A 20,601-nucleotide genomic window follows, 5' to 3' on the forward strand; every position below is an offset into this window, starting at 1 on the left:
ATTGGGCAGGATATGATGTCTGTCATTTTGGATGTATTCTATTTGAGGCAACTGGGACTTGTTCAGTGGACAGTTGCATTCTGTATAGGGGGCACAGGAGGTGGTCAGGTCTAAGCAATGGGATCGTGGGTTACTAGCAGAGAGGTTGTAATCGAAGTCGGAGAGATTGAATAGAACATGAGAAGGGCAGGGAAGGAAAAATGCAACACTGAGAGCCACAACCATTTAGTGAGTCACTGAGGCAGAGGAGGTCACAAAGGGGATGAAAAGGAAAAAAATCAGAGAAGTAGAAAAGAACTGGGAGAAAATGGAGTCTCAGATGCCAAGGGAAAGACAGGAGAATGAAAGAAAAATTTCCCCAGCTTCTCACTTCTCCCTGCAGATAGGAGGCCCTCGGCACCTGCTGAGTTCTCTCCAGGCAGAAATGCTTCCCTGGGAGTCACTGGTGACATCACCTCTGGCTTTCTCTCCCATGGGATTCCCAGCCTTCTCTGGATAAAGCATTTCTCCCCGGGCATGGAGGGCCCTTCTCCAGCCACATGGCTGTGGCTCTGGGGGTCAAAGGCCCTGCTGGTCCCCACTCAGCTATTCACGATTCTGTTCTGCCATAGCCAGCCTGGGCAGTCAGGGTGGCAAAGCTCCAGGGGAATTTGTGACAGAGTGAGGGGGGCACCGTTCCCTCCCCTTTGAGCCACAGTTTGTCAGAGGTGTGGTATTTGTTGATGGGATCTCCAGGTTTGGGGCATCCACTGGTGGAATATTCTAGAAGCACTCACTATAGTATGCTGAAAACTCCTACTTCCTTCCAATGACTATGTGTTGGTAGCTTAGGAGTTTGTTGTATACTTTTCTCAGTTCCTTTTCTCAGATTGTGCTCTCTCCTGGGAGGCCCCTGCAGACATGACTTTGGTGGGAAGGCCTGTCCCATTCCCCCCACATGTCCAGATCCAGCCAGCAGTAGCCAGGGCTGGAGTCTCAGCTCCGCAGCTCCTCAGATCCCATGCAACCATTCTCTGTTGGGTCTGTGCTGCCACTTCAGCAACAGATGTGAGCCTCGCCAGTGGACACTAGAGGCCACGCACGGAGCAGGATGAGCTCCCGTCTACATAAGGATAAGTCCTGGTGTGGATGAGTGGACGCCTCAGTAGTTAGAAGTTCATTCTTCACCTCTGCCAGATACTTTCACTGGAGTCAGACTCCAGTCAGCAAGTCAGTGAATCCAATGGGAAACTAAGAGTTCTAGACCAAAAGAACAGACAAATTCTTTCAAGAGGCTAGGCTGTAAAGGAGAGAAGAAAGATGTAGATGGTAGGCAGCTATAGGCAACCATGAAGTTAAACTCGTTTTGTTTGTTTGTTGTTGTTGTTGTTGTTTTTACAGTGCGAGAAGTTTGAATGGAAAACAAATACCATAATTTATTTGTCTTCAGTTTATACTCCCTTCTGTTTTGGTGGTCCAGTTGGTTCTCTTACATTATTTACTGAGTCTATACCAAACATACGATGATTTTCTGTAACTTGTACAAATCCAACAGCAACAGCCATGATCACTTGGGCCTCTTTGGTGTTTTGTCCTGTTCTGACCTGGGAAAGGGAGCGGCCAAGGTGCCATCAGGATACGGTCTTTGGATGCATGGTCCCTCGCTACACAGACCCTCTGAGGAACCGGATCTTCAGCTCTGAGGCACGTGGAGAGAAGAGGAAGGCAGGCCTCCAGGGTGCTTCTTGTCACCCTGCTGTCATGAAGGAGATGGACCACAAATGGCCTGGTTTGGCAGGGGGGGGGTCACAGAGCAGTCTTAACTGGCTAAGACCAGCTCCCTGTTTTGCTCGTTTTCTGGTTTTATATTTATATTTCATTTTATTATTAAGATTTTATTTATTTGACAGACAGAGATCACAAGTAGGCAGAGAGGAGGCAGAGAGAGAGAGATGGGGAAGCAGGCTCCCCGCTGAGCAGAGAGCCTGATGCAGGGCTCCATCCCAGGACCCTGGGATCCTGACCCAAGCAGAAGGCAGAGGCTTTAACCCACCTAGCCCCACAGGTGCCCCTCATTTTATTATTTTAAAAAGAAAATTTTGAGTGTAGTTGACACAGCATGTTAACATTCGTTTTCGGTCTGCAACCAGCTTCTTGCTGGCCTCCCCACTTCCTGCCTTCTCCCTGGCCCTCTCTCTCCGCCCAGCTGCAGGCTCCTGTCTCTCAGCTGGTCTTTCCGCCTCACTTTCTCCTGTGGGGGCAGCGGTGATGATTTTTTAAGCTCTTTTCCTTCCCCACTTGGAGTACAATTTACCGGACATGAGATTCACCATATTAACCATTTTCAAGTGCCCAATTCAGTGCCTTCTAGAATATTCACAAAGTTGTGGGTCCATCACCACTTTGTAAATTCCACATTTTTGCTTTGACCTTTTAAGCCCATGGGAAGGAGGGAACGGGTGAACCTCGAGAGGAACAAGAGTTCTAGTGTCCAGAGGCATTCACGGCTTGGAGAGGGAAGCCCCTTGTTTTGTACTTTCTATTTAAAACTTTTTCCTCCTCGCAGGCTGTGTAAAGAAAGATGGCTTTATTTAGCATATTTATTTATGTATTTATGTACTAATTCCACTTCATTCTTTCGGCATATTTAGAATCTCTTCGAGGCTAGTTAGCACTGATGACCCAGAGGTGAGTAGAGTAAGTGGTCACTTTTGCAGTTCGGGCTGTGGAGTAGATGGCAGGAAGACAACCATTCTGGGAGTCAGGGGCATTTTCTCTGAGCTATTGGTGTTGAGGGTGAAGCCTGGAGCTGAGTAGGGTCAGCTGGGAAGGGTGCTGTATCCAGGTATTAGTTCAGCTATGTGTGGACAGGCCAGGGGAAGCTGCATGGGGTGAAGACATGGGCAGGAAAAGGAATGACAACCGTGACGACCTAGGATCCAGCGAGGCTGATGCACCAGGAGCTGTGGGAGAATGGAGCAAGATGGCAGCGGGTGGGGGGCTGTCTCACAGTAACTTACCTCACAAAGGAGAATCCATAGAAGACGTTAACATGGTGATGACAGGATCCATCCACTAGGTAGAAACTGACTGGGAGGCCCTTACAGGGTGAGGAAGGGAGACTGTTTGAGTTAGGATAGCAGTCATGAAGATGGGGAGGAGGGAAGAGATTTCAGCGACATTAGGGAGGTAGACTTGGCAGGAAACGAGATCTTTATGCTCACTTAAGCAACAGGGTGAGTGGTGAGATAGGGAACTCTGGTGAGAAACAAGTTTGGAAGGAAGGGTCACAAGTTCACTTTAGGATAGGTTGACTTTGAGGATGCATCCATGTGGAAAGGTCAAGGTCATTAGTTCTGATATATGGCAGCTTGGAGGGCAAGCCATGGCCAGAGACAGAAAGGTAGAAGAAGCAGAAAGTAACCATAAAATCATCCTTCATGTACGGATATCAGAGTGTCTATTTACCTGTCTTTCTTCCTATCTCAGTGATTCTCAATTTTGTTTGCCCATTCCAGACCGCATGTACACTGCTCTTCCCAGGAATGTCTCTCATGGTGTACAGGGATTCACCCTCTCTACAGCCTCCTTGAGGGTGGGATGGTGTTGCTTATCTTTGCATCCCCGGTGTCCAGAACACATTTTAAGAAACTCACTAGTTTTCTGACTGATGACTGACAACAGATTACATGAATCAATGATCGTGTTGGAATCCATATAAAAGCACCAGTCCAAGATAAGGGTTGACATCAGTTTCTAATGTTGCAGTACCCATTGTTAGAGTTATTATAATCTTTAGTTGTTTATAAGAAAAATACAAAATCATATAGGACATCAAAATGAGAGCAGCTTAAAAAGTATACCATTAAGATATATAAATGGAGTATCACAGAAATTCAGTTGTTTAAAAGCATCGCCTTTATCAGCTAAAGAAATGTCCTCCAGGAAGCTTCTGAGGGCATGCCTCAAAGGAACAGGGGTCACTGGCTGTCACATAACATGGAAGAGTGTGGCTCAGCTTGGGAAGTCAAGAGAAGCTCTCCACCCCCCCTATTTTTTTTTAACATTTCCAAAAGCATTTTTTGGAAATCATTTCATCTCAAGTTGCACTGTTGACTGATGACTTCAGGTCAGCTGTGGAGCTGGTTTCTACAAGGCATCCTCAGCCAAGCACAGCTCCGGGAGGGAGCTCTTGCCTGTTGTGGGCTTCGAGGTGGGGAGCACCCCACTGGGGTCCCATGCATCCCAAGGCTTCAGCAGGCCCAGCACAAGGGTTAGGATCACAGCCATGAGCTTCTCTACACACCAGGGAAGCAAGACTTGCCCTCATCCATTTATACCCAAATGTACAAGCTTCAGTCTGAATTCCCAAGCAGGAAATCGTGCAGCAAATCGGGGTGACCATTTCTCTTCCCTTCTTTGGGCGAACGTAGTTATGTGTGTTTCAGTTACAAGGGTAGGAAATGGTTTGAACATTATTAGGCCCGAAGTGTCATTAAATATGAAAAATGACCCAAAGCATCGTTTCTGCTTGTGTAAGTGAACAGAGGAAGCTGATGTTCCAGGAAGTCCATACCTGGGAGGGAGAGGGCCGTGGGCGCAGCAAAGAAATCTGACTCAGAAACAAGTGAATGGCTCTAAGATAAGAACCTGAAGCAGAAACATGGGCTCCAGGAAAGGGAAAGTATAGAACAGGAAGGGCAGAAGCGGAGAAGGTTATAAGGAGGATGTGGTCTTGGTTCAAAACAAAATATCTATTGCTTTAAAAAACAAAAAACAAAACAGGAAATCTGCTAGACCTTAGTTATGAATGTTGTTTTTAAAAGAATATGTTTTTATTTAAAAGAATATATTTTAAAAGAATATATTTTTGTACTTAAATTATACAGGAAGAAGAAAGCTAGTGCTCATGGTTGACGGCTGCTGTAACTGAGAGCGATGCCTTTGCCTTTTTACAGGAAAGTCACTGTTGCTCACAGCCACTTCCCTGAATACGGAAGAACGCTGCTTAGTCGGAAGGGAGAAAGCGCAAACATCCACAAACAGCGAGCTCTAGAACTACATGGAGGAAAAGTCTCATTGACAGAATTCCCAGAGCCTGGACCTATTCGGAGAGCAGGCCGATCACACAACTGACAAGAGGACGAAGGGTCTACAGGACCGTCATCTCAGCTCTGCCAGCCTCCTTCTGGAAGATAACTGAGCTTTTCCCATCTTTCATCATTATAGGTGGTAAACTATAATGAATACAAGGTTGGTTCTGGGCTGGTCTTAGGACAGCAGCCAAACCAGAAAGGATGTGTGTGCCCATTTTATGCTCCAGGAGAGGGCAGCACCACACAAAAATTACTCTCAAGGAGACCCTGAAATGTACCATCTTCTATTACCACAAATTTTCTATGTTGTTGAATGACCGTTATTTGGTACCACCAAAATGGGTGCATTCTCCATACGGGATATCTAGAAATATTGGTGGGGGCACCTGGGTGGCTCAGTCGGTTAAGCATCTGCTTTCAGCTCAGGTTATGATCCTGGGGTCCTGGGATGGAGTCCCATATCCAGCTCCCTGCTCAGCGGGGAGTCTGTTTCTCCCTCTCCCTCTGCCTCTCTCTCTCTCATGAATAAATAAATAAAATCTTAAAAAAGAAATATCAGTGGGCAATCCTGGCAAACAACTGAAGCACTAACCATTTTAAGTCTTACAATTGAAGGAAGCGTGGCTCCTCGCGTATGTGTCTTGAGTGTGTGTGGTGTTTATTGTGGCTTTGCTTCCCTTTCTCACATGAAATCTCCACATTTTGTATTGGAAGCAAATAAAGTAGGCTCATAACATAAAGCCTCACTACGTAACACAGCAGTACGCAAGTGCTGTTTGAAAGACTGTATCCTGGAACGTAGCTAAAGTGATTTCATCTTTCTACTGGCAAAATGAACTCATCATAAGCAGTTTCATTCGTAGCATGGACAATTTAACCAAGATCCCCAGGAACATATCATGGGAAAAACTTATGTATTAATTAACCTACATTTTAACAGTTATTTGATCAATTAATTATCAAGTGATTTCCTTCCTTTCCATTCCCACTTTCGTGAAGTTTCAGCATATTTACGCTGTTACAGTATTTGTGCTAAAAAGTTATTTATTTTAGAGAGAATGAGAATGACTCAGGAGGGGCAGAGGAGAGAATTCTCAAGCAGACTTTCTGCTGAGCTCAGAGCACCAGATGGGGCTTGATCCCATGACTCATGAGATCACGAACTGAGCAGAAACCAAGAGTCCAACACTTAACCGACTAAATCACCCAGGTGTCCTGTTACAATATGTATTTGTTGAAAATTAACTTAAAAAGTATTTTGGGTTATTACACCAATGAGTTCTGGTTTTATTTCTGTTGAGGATTACTCTTTGATATGCCCATATGTAACAGAGACAAAAGTCACCCTACATTTAATCAAAGTCTAGAGTCCAGATGAACTTGTATTTAAGAAAACTTCTTGGCTGAATTTCTGTCTGCTAATATATTTCTTTCTTTTTTTTTTTTTTTTTTTAAGAATTTATTTATTTGACAGACCGAGAGAGAAGGAGAGAGAGCACAAGCGGGGGGAGCAGCAGGGGGATAAGGGGGAGGGGAAAGCAGGCTCCCTGCTCAACAGGAAGCCTGATGCGGGACTCGAACCCAGAACCCTGAGATCATGACCTGAGCCAAAGGCAGAGGCTTAACCCACTGAGCCACGCAGGTGCCCCTCTGCTAACGTATTTCTAATAATTCAAACTTATCATAAGGTAAATGCCAATCGCTAGAGATGGCAGTAGGTGCAAATAACGGTAGAATCAAATTCAAACAGTATAGTCATGTCAACTCCCCTATTTAAAAAAAACAACAACAACCCTGCCTACCCTGCCATTTCCCTCATGCAATTATAAACAGGAATTTTAAGCTTTCATAGCTAGGATTGGAAATTATTCTCAATGAGGTCTTTGGAAGTAATGATGCCAAATGGGGGGGGTTGAGGGGTGGGGGGACAACTCTGTGGTCACATGCTTTTCCCGAAATTCCTGAATTTGACCGTAAAGGAGCCCACACCACTCCATCCATACCTGAATCCCCTGAATTCTGTCTTAACATTTTTGATCTAATTCAAAGTTAAGTTCAGCAGACACTTAGGAACAATAGCCATACTGAAGATACATAAGTTGATAAGTTCTGTTGAAAGTCAGTTTTGAGACTGGAAGTTTGAGTTTGGAATTGGAAATCTGCCCCCCAGAAGCAGTGCCAACAGGGATGTGCGGACACACGTTCCCAAGCCAGCTTACAAAAAACTTTAAAGTCAGGAATTTGTGAAATCTAGAACTGACAGTTCTAAAGAACCTGATGTCCATCTGTAACTATGTTTCTGTGGGAAAATTTGTCACAGTATTTTCCAGATTTCACATCTGGGATATTAGGACCTTAAACATTTTTTAAAAATTGCAGCTGTGGCCCTAACAGAAGGAAATTTAGAAGCCCTCACTACTGTTCCAAGCACTGGGGGGAGGGCAGAGGGGGAGTCTGCGACTTGCCAGGGTCAATAGAGCTGGGCACCCACTGAGCTGGGAACTCCAGGGGTAGGGGGAGGGGAAGACCAGGGAAGTTGGTGGGGCAGCAGCAGAGGCAGGGCAGGGTAGTGCTGGTGGTATTATTCCAATCCTCTCCTCCCTTAGGTTGCTCTTTCTTCCCATTGCACCTCTGTTCTGTGTGAGTTGGAGGCGGAGGAAGTCTCTGGAAATAAGGGAAACCTTCCGCCCTACGTCCACCCCCTAACAGGAATGATGGCTGGGGGTGGGGGTGGCGCTACCACCTGTTATTTTGGGTCTCTGTCTGGGGGAGGTGGAGACCTAGAGGCTGGAGGAGGAAGGAGCAGGCTGAGGAAAGGGAGCCAAATGGCTTTTCCCTCCCATCTCCCTCCTTCCTCACTCTCCCCCTGCTTCTACCTGGTCAGAGCCCCCCCACAGACTGCTGGTGCTGAGCTGGGGTGATCAGTCTGCCAGGATGGAGATGGGCAGGGGGGGAACTATAATAAAAAGGTGGAGTTCCCCAGCAGCACGGAGAAGGAAGGGACTTCCTGTGGCACCTGGCCAGGCAGCAGTCAGCCGGACATTTGTCAGGCTCCCTGTATCCCAAGGGTGGCGGGACACAGGTGACAGCATCCCCCCGCTGGGGGTCCATACCATACTGCATTGAATAATCACAACACTTTCTGTTCCCCTTCCCTAGCAGGTCAGGAACGAATGCCGAAGCTCATCTGTATTTTCCCACAGCAAATTTTGGGCTAACATATTGGGGGGGGGGCGTGTCACATGTAAACTTAACAAGAACATGTAACATAAAACCAAATTCCTACAAGACTGGAGCCCCCTTAATGAGTTCTGTACGGTGCCTAGAGCAGGGCTGACGATAAATATTTAACAACCCTTCATTGGACATCAACTGCAGAAGAACCTATTTTTAAAAATCTCCACCTTTTATTACTTGCTGCTCCTTCAAATACATCCTGTGACAAACCTGACATTTATTGGATCAGTCAGACAAGGGAATAGGAGCTGGGTGCAAAGAACCCTGGATGAGAAGTGACGAGGAAATCTCCGTAGCTTTTCCTAGCTTAGAGTTTACATTTGATAGTGAAGCTCACTGTATATATTAGCAACCTAATAAAAACCATTAAAACTATCCATGGAAAAATATGTTGGTGGTTGAGAAAATACTTTCCTTTTGCGCTAGTCCTAATCTTTTTTTTTTTTTTTTTGTACTCACATCAATGCTCTTCATCATTTTTGCTAATTTGAATCGAAGGTGTATACAGAATCCCACCAAACTGTAACAAGTGCCTTAATTTTCTGAACCCACAGCCAAAACCAAATAGCGCCTTTTCTGGAATTATCAAGCAAGCCGTGTATCTGTTACCCTGTAAAAAATCGAGAAAATCGGATCTCTCCAGGAACAAAACCTTCCATCCTCCACACTTGACCTTCCTTTAAACCATCAAATAAGAACATCAGATATTGCTTGGACCCAATTTTTCATTTGGTTTAAAATCCTTTTAAGTGTGGATTTTGATATCGATTCCCTGTTCTTGGCTAAACGCTATGTAGTGTTTGTCAGTGCCCCTGGACAGTGGTTAGAAGAGTGGTTATACTTCAACCACGGGCCAGGTGATTTTTATTTATTTAACTGAGCTTGATCTCAGGGGTGAAACATTCAGCCTTATCTAAAAGACATAAAAGTAAATATTAAGTTAATTAAAAAAAAATCTTGGGTGACAAAGGGCATTTTTTGGTACTCTCTTGTCAAAGACCACGCCCGAGGTCCTTATTCCCCTGTAGATTCTGGACTCTGTCCTCCCACCACCAATTTTGCATTTCTTGGAAAAAACATTTGGACGAATGCCATTTTTGATAGTGCGCAGATTACCAAAGTATATCAATAAAGAAGATGGCACATACGGTCTGAAGGTCTGGCCCATAATACCAACACCCTGCCACTTCACCTAAGTACTTTATGACTGAAAAAGGTACAAACTAGGTAACGTCTCTGTGCCGTTTTCTTGTAAGCTGTGGGAACGCTGTCCATCATGAAGGATCCCACGGGGGACGATCGCATGGGGCCATCGACAATCCTCGTTCTTATTTCAGGCTTCCACAGCATTGAAGGGAAAGGGCAATTTTATTTTCATCGTGGCATGAATCCATTCCGATTGTAGTCTTCGACCCCAGTCCCTATAGGAGTCTACAAAGTATCCCTCCTGATTCTGGATTTGGATATTAAATTAAAACCGATGTGCAAAACTAAACAAACAAAAATCCGCCACCAAAACATAGCCTAACCCTCCAAAAACAAAACAAAACAAAACAAAAAACAACAACAAAAAATAACAAACCCCAGCTTTGGGGAAAACCCATGTCCACAGTTCCATGTCCTTATCCTAAACTCTTAAAAAAAAAAAGAACAGATCCCCATTCCTCCTTAACCTGTGGTTGTCTCCAGGTCCAAAGAGGCCAGTGCGAAGAAGCAGAGGTCTAGAAGTTCCTGGGGTGGTCTCCACGCCCCCTCTTGGGCCACTCCTCATCCACCCACCTGTGCAGGACCTTCTCCACGTCGGCCCTGTGGTACAGCCTGCACAGCTCCATCAACTGACCCACTGGCCTCTGGCTGTTCCGCAGCAGGAACTCCAGGGTGGGGCTCTGAGGCCTCTGCTCCAGGAAACACAGTTCATCATAGGGCATGCCCCATTTGCTGGCAAAATTCCTCCAGTTTTTTACTGTTGGGTGACACGGATCCAGCTTTATCCTGATGACGTCAAGTAAGTCCTGATCATTGAGTAAGTCACTTATGGTCGGGGCCCGGAGCGAGCGGGAGGGACATGTACAGTTCTCCTTGCAGGATTCGCCTTTGCTTACATCTGCGGGGACAAGCAATACAGCCCACAGGTCAGCCAGAAAGTGAACGCGCGCGTCCATCTCTCCCGACCTCGGTCTTCCTGCTCACATGCCAACAGCGCCGGTGCGCGTGGATCCTATCGACACTCAGATACCTTCAGGATACTCATTCCTAGAGCCTCGCACAACAAACGGGGCATTCTTGACAGCCAAGGGATGGGGGGCTTTGCTGGAAGCACCAGGGGGGTTTTACATGGCTAGGCTCCCTTTCTTTTGGAGGCTGAGTCTCACATCGTGCAATTGCGAGACCGCTGGCTGGAATGTGGGTTCTGAGGAGCGGGGCTGTCTCTGGGGGGTGGGTCCCCGGCGGGAGCCACACTCCGCGGTCCCACAGGTAAACCAGCCCAGACTTGCCCGAACCTCCATTCTTACCCCTTACAAGTTACAAGTCGGCCCTGACAGCTTTTTAATGCCAAACACCGCACAATGGGGTAGGAAGGATTGCACAGCTCTTTAAAAGGCCTTTTGGGCGCCTGGGTGGCTCAGTGGGTTAAGCCGCTGCCTTCGGCTCAGGTCATGATCTCAGGGTCCTGGGATCGAGGCCCGCATCGGGCTCTCTGCTCAGCAGGGAGCCTGCTTCCCTCTCTCTCTCTCTGCCTGCCTCTGTGCCTACTTGTGGTTTCTCTCTGTCAAATAAATAAATAAAATCTTAAAAAAAAAAAAAAAAAAAGGCCTTTAAACACACTCAAACATTGAACACTGGAATATCTATTCCATACGCATGCTTGAAACTGAGTGACTGATAACTGATAATGCCAGAAAACTTACTTTTTTAGATTTATGGCCACCTTATCATTTTGCCTTTATCTGCGTTTTCTACACCCATAGGGTTGCCTTTGAAGGGGAGCCAATGCCCTGAGGTGGGTGCCGTGGGATGGATGAACAGGAGGCTTCTGAGCTGAGCCTCAGCAAGAAGGGCACAGCCCCAGCCCAGAGGAAGGGCAGGCATTCTCCCATCAGGCAGTCATCTTTAGCCTCATTTCAAGGAAGCATGTTAGGGGGAGGAAGGAGGAGGGAAGAAGTGCTGGCAAGTCATTTACAATTAAGTTGTTAAGTGGTGTCTGCACAACGTGGCAAGGGGAGTGTCTTAACTTCTGCATCAGCAATGGGGCTCCCGACCCTTCTGACAGGGGATTGTAACAGCCAAAGGCTGTGCCAGAGATCACTAGCTTGGAAGATTCCGGGAGGCTGGTGACAATGACCTTTACTATACTGAGCCCTGGACTTTCCCATTTAGGAAAGGAAAGAATTTGGGGAAAGGGAGTATCTTCGGTGATCCAAAAGTTGAGGACCAGCATCTGGAGGGAAGTACAAATGATAAGATGACAAGAACCATAAAAATCCTGCTCCTACTCTTTGACCTACTCACATAATTTCTGGGAATCCAGCCCAAGGAGATAATCTAGAATATGACAGACTTTAATTACAGTCCATTTTATTTTAAAACAAATGCCAAAGCTAAGGGACAGTGGAATAAATTATTGTGCTCCTTGATGGAATTTTCTTGAAGTACCTATGAAGACTATGCAGGGACCCAGAAAATGCATGTGCTGTAATGGCAAGTGAAAAACGCAAGATGTACAGAATGTGTGTCCTTGATGTTAGGACTGTGTGAAAACTCTGTTACTATTACTACGGAAGGAAATGCACAACAATAGTAATAGCTATTGTCTTAACTCTTAGGATTGTTTCTGTTTCCCACACTTTGTCCAGGGGTGTTTTATCTCTGTGGTAACCAAGACAATGTGTTACACGGACAAGCAGGTTGCCACCTGACTTTGAAGGTCACCTGGATCTCCTGTGGCTTCTAATGACCCTCACACCAGCTCCCTTTGGATACACCTGTCTCTCGAACTGGGCCCAAGGCTCCTTTGCCCCTTCAGACACTATTTCACGGTAGGGTGTCTCCTCCCTGAAGTTGCCTTCTGACAGACAAACCCCAACACCCAGCCTCAGGTCCCAGCTGTAACCCTCCCCCTGTCACGTGGCTGCTGAGATCCCAGCCTGTTTCACTCACAACTGAGTCCTTGAGAGGGACACGAAGGTGCTCCTGTTTGGTTTTTAGCCCAAAGCTCTCCCTTCTCACACTCCCTCCCCTTGGTCACCTCCTCCACTCCCAAAACCCCCACTGTGCACTCCCACAAGAATGGAAGGCCCCTTCTTTTTACATCTGTGGGGCGTGCAGAGCCCTTGACATACAGCAAATGCATAAGCAATGTTTCTTGAGTGAGTGAGTGACTGCATGAGTAAATAAATGAGTGTTTGCCTGTTCTTCTGGGCTCCACCATGACCATGGGAAGCCCCTCTTGATGTCCAGATGACATCTCCAACTCAAGGGACCTAAAACTGTCCTTAGAAATGTCTCCCGCTAAGCATCAAAAGCACTCTGACTCCCCTAAGACACTTAGAGCTCCCTAGGTGTCCTCGGAGACTTGATCACTGTATCCAACCAGTTACTAAGTCACAGCATCCACTGGAAGCTCTCTGTGCTACAGTTCCTGTCTTCCTTCCCAGAACTTCCTTAAGGATATAACCTGTACTCCAAACATGCGGGACCCCTCCATTCCCCAAACTTCATCCGGTCTGCAAAGCCTACCTCAGATTCATTAAAAGAAAGACTAATACCAGCTCAGGGCAGAAAAACTGGAAATTACAGACAATCACAGATTTTCTATCAACTACTGAACATTTAAAGTTTTCCCAGGTTCTCACGACTAAGAGGAACACTTTGATGCAAACCCTCGCATATATATTTTTGGCCACATCTCTACTCATCACACTAGTAATGGGATTATTGGACCCAAAATTTGTAAAAGCTTTCTAAGACTATCAATGCATGTGCCCCAAACTGCTTTCCAGAAATAAAGGTGATACTAATTTACACTCCAACCAGGGAACAACGATGCTGCTTATCTCACTTGACCTATGTCAGCACTGACGGAACAGTATTTGTCGGTTTCACAGGTGGGAAATCGGGCCTCCTAATTCTTCTACTTCCATGTCTTTCCTGGTGTTTACTTGTGATCTCTGTCTGTCAAATAAATAAATAAAATATTAAAAAAAATAATGATGCATTAAGAAGTAAGGCTTTGGGCTGCCTGGGTGGCTCAGTCCATTAAGCGCCGGCCTTTGGCTCAGATCCTGATCTCAGGGTCCTCGGATGGAGACAGGCTCCCTGCTCATCGGGGAGTCTGCTTCTCTCTCTACCCCTGCCCCCTGCCTGTGTTCTCTCTTTCTCCTCGGCTCAGGTCATGATCTCAGGGTCCAGGGATCAAGCTCTGCATCAAGCCAGGCTTCCTGCCCAGTGGGGAGTCTGCTTCTCCCTCTCCCCCTCCTCCCTCCCACTCTTTCTCAAAAATGAATGAATAGTATCTTTTTTAAAAAGACCAGAAAACAACAGTCATTCATATCCATGTAAAGCATATATTGTATTACATATTCACAGACATAGAAAAAGCTTGGAAGCATGTATAACAAAAATGTTACCGATGGGTATTTCCTAATTTTTTATGATGATTGTGTTTCTTTGGATACTTCAAAAATATTTTTAAATGTCACGGAAAAAGAAAGGAGGACTTAAATCTTGAAGTCCAGAATTAAATGTATTGGTGCCCAAAGGCGATCTCTGGTACCACCTTTGTAAGATTCAGTGTTGGCAAGGCTTTCTCCTTTGGTATCAAGAAGAATAAAAACAATATAATAATAAATAATATAAAGAAGAAAGACATCAGTAAGGTTTCTGTGAAGCTCCTTTAAGTCCTCTGGTGTAAAAGAAGCTTGTCTTTGAACAATTACACTGACCATTTATTAGTTTGTCTGAAAATAAAGGATGTGCCAAAAATCTATCAGTGTTTTCCTTTCGTATTTTCCGTGACACAAACCACAAACCGTTTATTGAACTGCAATCTCCACGAACTGCCAACACTAGTGAATTTAAATCTGCCTTTTAGAATCATAAACTATAATTAGCTCTCTGGCGGACTTAAGTGGAGAAACATGTTTTGTTTTGTTTTGTATCAAATATATTTTGTCCTGCCTTGCTTTAAACACCTATCATGTAATCGTGCACATAAAAGGCTAGGCTAGGTGATGCCTTGGGGAAGAAACAATTGTAGGGAGAGAGAGAGACAGAGGACCAAAGAAGCTTTCATCAGAAATGGGGAAAAAATGGGATTACTATTTGATGTCTCTCAAAAAACAAGCATAGGATTGCTGTACAGCTGAAGCTCAGAAATTGTTTGCCAAACGAATGAAGAAGAGCTAGTAGCTTTCTCCTCAGGAGACAAGGGACACTTGCTATTTTTAAGGAAGCTCTACACCAGATACGGGGCTTGAACTCACGACCCTGGGATCAAGAGTCACTGTCTCCCCACTCAGCCAGCCAGGTGCTCCCAGCTGACTTGTTATTATTGTGTGATGAGTCTTAGGACCTGAAGAGAGAAAGTTAAAAGGAAAGGGAATGTTGCTGATGTCTCCTGGTGATAAACAGATATGGATGGAAACCAATTCAGCATTGGTCTTAAAACACAAGAGAATGGATTGATTCTGGATTTGAGGGAGGAGAGGAGAGGGCTCTTTCAAAAAGGAAGTTACTGATGTATAAGAAGTCACTCAGATTCTCTAATGAGAGTCCTCACTTGCCATATTTTGGCACCTGACTTGTGTGTCTTCTGCTGAGGCAAAGCCAGAATGGAACACAACATTAATGTACGATGATTCCCTATTCTAGAGGCCAAAGCCCTAGGAGATTAGGTCTCTGTGAGTCTAGTGTGAGTACCGGCTTATACTTGGGGAGAATTTGTCAGGGGAGGAAGTGCTCAGTGTCTCTGCATCACACCACCTGTCATTTATGGAAGGACTACCATATGACCATCCCGGCATGGAACACTTGATCCTGTCTCATTCTGACCTGTGTCACTGGGGCTCATCAAATCTCAGTGCTCCAGCCTCCTAGAGCTTGACTTCTCCAGGCACTAACCTTCCAAAGACTTCAGATTCCTCACCCCTAAAATGAAAATGGTAATCTCTATATCTCATGAATTTGATGTGATATAGGATGTGAAAGCATTTTCATCAGATCTTATGTAAAGAGAATAGGGTTTTTTTTTTTTTTTTTTTTTTTTTTTTTTGGTAAGGACACTGAGAAGAAAAGAGTCCCTTTGTAGTCTGGCCTCTGCTGATACCTCCCAGCTCACTTCCTCCTCCATTGCTCTTCCCTGCCTGCACTTGTCCCTAGATCTCTAAGCTCAGGCTTGCCTCAGGACCTTTGCACCAGCTAGCTTTTCTTCTTGGAGTTCTCCTTCCTCAGATCTTCACAGCTGGCTTTTTTGCATTGTTCAGGTGTCCGAGTACCTCTTCAGCTAAAGCAGCATCCTCCCCAGGCAAAAATCCCATTACCCTTGTTTATTTCCTCAAGGCACATCAACCACCATACATAATGCCTTATTTGTGTTTATCGTCTGTCACTCCCAACTAGTTTATAACCTCCAAGAGGAAAGAGACTTTCATATCTAATGTCGCCATTTCATTCCAACCACAGAGTAGGCGCTCAGTAATTTTTGTTGAGTCAATCAAATGCATGAAGAGTCTGTTATAGAGAAATAGTCCAATCAGAAACCTCTGGGCAGCCTGAAAGCTATCTGGAAAATTTCAGATCAACCAAAACTTTTTTTTTTTTTTTAAAGTGCTGAGCATATAGAAAGCAGAAGAATGATGCGTGGTCGCTATGCAGAAGGAGTAGCCTGTGTACCAGAGATTAGGAACAGCTGTAGAGGCAGGTCAAAGGACCGTCAGTACCAGCTAGCACGACGCACGTGTGCAACTTGGACAGGTAACTGAGCTCTCTGAGGCCATATCCTTACTCTTTGAACAGGGACAGTGAGGTCTGTCTCACAAGGTTGTTGCAAGGATTGTGTGAGATCGATTAAAGCCTCATCCCACGGCAGGCATGGTGGGCAGGCAACAAAGGGTTCACAGCTGTGGGTAAGGAAGCACAACCAACAGCCTTTTTTAAAGCCATAGTTCTCAACCTTGGCCACAAGATGGAACTCCTCCTCCCAGCAGAACGCCCGCCCACACTCCCAACTGTCTGGCCCCACCCACCGAAATCCTTATTTAATTGGTCTGGGGTGCAGCAGGGACCTGGGAATTTTTAAAGGCCCCCCATGGGAATTCTAAAATGCAGCCAGGGTTGAAAACCATTGCCTTCAAGACATCCGCAGAGTAAGTTCTTAGTCAGAAGGGCCTGCCACAATTACATTTTGGAATCAGAGCTACTTTTCTTTGAGAGAGGGCGAGTCTGCTCCGTGATTAAGTCTTTGAAGAGATAACATGCCCCCACACTCAACGGTGATGAGTGGATTTTCCTGTGGGGTGCTTTCTGTCCTCTCCCCCTACTCTTCCTCCTCTCTCAGACACACATTTACACAGACTTTAAAGAAGCCGTCAGGATTCCGGAATGTTTGCCGACAAGGTGTGGCAATGGCATTTAAAACGACAGTGAGAAGTTCTCGTCCAATGGTGCAGTGTCTAAGTCTGGTATGGGGCTGGCGATCTGCAAATACTGGTCAATTGGGGCGCCTGGGTGGCTCAGTTGGTTAAGCCACTGCCTTTGGCTCGGGTCATGATCCCAGGGTCGCGGGATCAAGTCCCGCATCAGGCTCCTTGCTCAGTGGGGAGCCTGCTTCTCTCTCTGCCTCTGCCTGCCTCTCTGCCTGCTTGTGCTCGCTCTCTCTCTCTCTGATAAATAAATAAAATCTTAAAAAAAATATGTTAAAAAATACTGGTCAATTAACAGTTAATTGTGAATTGGAACAAGACTCAGGATTCACAAAGGTCATGATTACTTGAGCCTAGAGATTGGCTCCAGTCAGGATGCTGGCAATGGATCACAGATTGACTTAATGTGTCTCCCTGCAGGGAGGATCCCGTTTTATCTTGTACACTCTGCCTTTTGGAGAACTATTACCACACGGGTGTTTCCCTCCGGTGTGCTCAGGACCACTGTGAGCTCTTAGATCATTTATAATAACGTTCGGCAGGGTAACGAGGGCTTGAGTTAATTCAAACAATTAAGCGGTAAACATTTTTTATTGGCAACTTTGCAAACAGCACAATATTGTGGTCCTGAAGTAAAATAAGTCCATCCCAGGTGTTTATAAATTATCAGATTTGGAGCTTGCAGAATACCAACAAAATGTCAGTGTGGTGTCAAACACTTCTGCGGTTACGCATATAAACTCGGGCCTTTTTTCTGCGTGTGTGTGTGTGTGTGTGTGTGTGTGTGGTTTCCAGTGTGGTTGGAAATAAATACATTTAAAATGTCAGTTTATGGCTTTGATATATCACTAGGGCGCACACACACCACGTTTTTCATTGGAGGTAGTTTATGTGCTCTGAGCTGGAAAATGATGAAGAACTATTTTTATCTCCCGAGAAACTAACCCAAGGGCTTTTGGTGGGCATTTGATCTTTTAACCAGAGGGAAAAAAACAATACAATTTCATTCTCATTCTCTCTCTCTCTCTCCCTGAAACACCCTTTTAAGGAGACATCAAATTGGAAGCAGCAGTAGGGAGTCTAACTGACAGACTGGAAGGATCTGGGCTCGGAGATCAAGCCGTGCCTCGATTTTGTCATCAAACAAAGCCGGAGCGTAGAAGGCACTTGAAGAAAAAAAACTCAGCACAGAATGCCATGTTTGGATTGCCATTCGGGTTCTGAAATGAGGGGACACAAACGTAGGAACAAAGCGTCCTGTAATGGACCCAACTTGAAAAAAAGTAACAGTCATATTTGACCTTCATTTCTGTGGGGAAATTAGGTTTAGTTTGGGCAAGTGCTGAATTAGGCAAGGTCGTCAGAAAGTTATCCTTGAGAAACTGGCCAGGTGTCGAGAGCAGGTGGGTTGATGTATTAGTCCAGGACACCGCAATGAGGGGCTCTGCCTCCCGTGGGCATTTGCTTCCCAAGGCACCAGCCCTGGGAAGGAGGCTGTGCTTTTCTAGTGCTGGGTCACTCTTGTATTTTTTCTTTCCTTGTTTATAAACCGTCAGCTGTCATTTCTCACGTCTGTCTAATCCCTCCCTCTGAGGCAGTGCCTTCTATTCTCCCCACATTGCTTATTTTAACCAGCTATAAGCAGGATCACAGATCACTGAGGTTTTCAAAGACAAGAATAAAATATGATCCAGGCTCTGAGTTCAGGCCCAAGGGCCTGATCTAGGGAAAGCAGCGAGCTTCTTGTGGACAGTATTACAGTGGTTTGGAGACTGACTTTGGGGGTGGGGGTTGAGGAGGGAATGAGCGGGCTTTGGCTTTGTTCCAGGTTAAGACTGTATCTGAGATAGTCGACCCCGACCCCTCTGTATGACACTTCAGCATTCGATGTGTGGACTACCCGGGCAACGTTTCTGACTAGTAGAGAGGCAGCCTGGTGTGGTGTTTGGGACTGAGCTCCCACATAGGACTCCTGGGACCCAGCACCAGCCAGGTGACCCAGCACCAGCCACATGACCCAGCATCACTTCTGTAACCTCCACCTGGTGAGGAAGACAACTTTGGAGCTGTCAATGGCAGTTTTTCTAAGCAGCTCTTTAAAGTGCTTAGAACAGGGTCTGGTATACAGTAAGTGCTAAATTCGTGTTTGTAACTAAAATGATAAAGTAAAGCTTACTTAAGGAGCTACTCTCACTCAAAGACCAAAATATACGGATCAGCTTTTGCCAGTTTATCCAAGAGCAAAGCCACTAAGTCTGTGTCTCTCATCCTTCTGTTTATGAAAAACAAAAACAAAACCAAAAATCCAACCAAACACCTGTACACTCACTCTTGTGTGCAAAGCAGCAAGCTGGGTGTGAAATGTTTTGACTTCAAGGCATCATGTGCTCTCAATCAATTTACCTGTGGTCACTGTGAAAAGTTTATTCTCTGCAAAAGTCTCCCATTTCATTTGGACACGGGTAAAATTTTTTAAGAGACAACTGAAATTTGTTTAAAGTTAATCCATTAGTCAACAACAACCTTGAATTATAAAGGTTTATAGATATTCCTAAATAGCATACTTTATCCATTTTCATTTTAGCTCACATCTCATGTTAGTGTAGAGGGTGTTAGTCTTTTAAAAGTTTAAATACAGATTTTTTTTAGTTAGAAAAGAAATATGTGCTAATTGTGGAAAATCTGAAAATTCAGATGAGCATCAGAGAAAAAGAATTCATGTTCTTACCACCGAGGTCACTCAGTAGCCTTTTGTGGATTTCCTTGGTTACTTTACATGTTGTGTTTACATCTGATCATTGGTTATATACACTTTGTATATACAAGTTAAAGTTTGGGGGGAGAGATTTTTTCTGATATCTACTAATGTTAGAAATTTTAAAAATATAGGAGAGTGGAAAGAAAACAAAAACTGACTGTTTGGATGCAAACATGCTTTCTCTTCCTCACATCACCCAATTAATGCTTCTAATCGAAGCTCGTCTGCTGCAGCATTTGTGGAAAGGGAATAATTACTGGCCAGAGGTCCTAGCCTCTGGTAGCGGTGGATAGGAACTTGCCAGGGAAGGCAAGTTCCAGTGGGGTATCCAGATGGGACACTGACCTTGGCCCTGTCACGTGAAACCTGGTGGGAAGGCACCATGGCAAATTCAGCTAGCTCACTTTCCCCTCTGACTTCTCTAATCACAGCAGGGTAATGGCTGGACTAAAACCAGGATCCCAACTTCTGCCTCCCAGAGCTGTACTTTTGCTCTGGAACCCACATAGTAGGTCCTTAATAAATAAAAATCTACTGAATGAAAAAAAAAATTACTTAGAATCTCACTACCCAGAGATAACTGTTGCTAACATCATGTTTCTTTCCTTCATTTTTTTTAAGTGAAGCCCAATGTGGAGCTTGAACTCATGACCCTGAGATTGAGACCTGAGCTGAGATTAAGAGTGGAATGTGACTTCCTGTCTTGCTAAATTAGCAAGACAGGAAACAACATGTGTGAGAGACGATGTGGAGAAAGGGGAACCCTCTTACACTGTTGGTGGGAATGCAAGTTGGTGCAGCCTCTTTGGAGAACAGTGTGGAGATTCCTCAAGAAATTAAAAATAGAACTTCCCTATGACCCTGCAATTGCACTACTGGGTATTTACCCCAA

The 20,601-nt window shown here is 45.2% G+C and overlaps 1 protein-coding gene across 2 annotated transcripts in view; it reads right to left on the minus strand.

Annotated features, from left to right (window-relative positions):
- Positions 1-9,661: 9,661 nt before the first annotated feature.
- EDARADD (EDAR associated death domain) overlaps positions 9,662-20,601 on the minus strand; it is a 60,489-nt gene continuing 49,549 nt past the window's right edge. For both annotated transcript variants that reach the window (XM_032312954.1, XM_032312955.1), the window contains exon 6: positions 9,662-10,416. In XM_032312954.1, coding sequence (XP_032168845.1) covers positions 10,034-10,416 — 383 coding nt within the window. In that variant the 3' untranslated portion in view covers positions 9,662-10,033. The remainder of the gene's footprint in view (positions 10,417-20,601) is intronic.

The sequence above is a fragment of the Mustela erminea genome, chromosome 14 (genome assembly GCF_009829155.1).
Source record: "Mustela erminea isolate mMusErm1 chromosome 14, mMusErm1.Pri, whole genome shotgun sequence".
NCBI classification, from domain to species: Eukaryota; Metazoa; Chordata; class Mammalia; order Carnivora; family Mustelidae; genus Mustela; species Mustela erminea.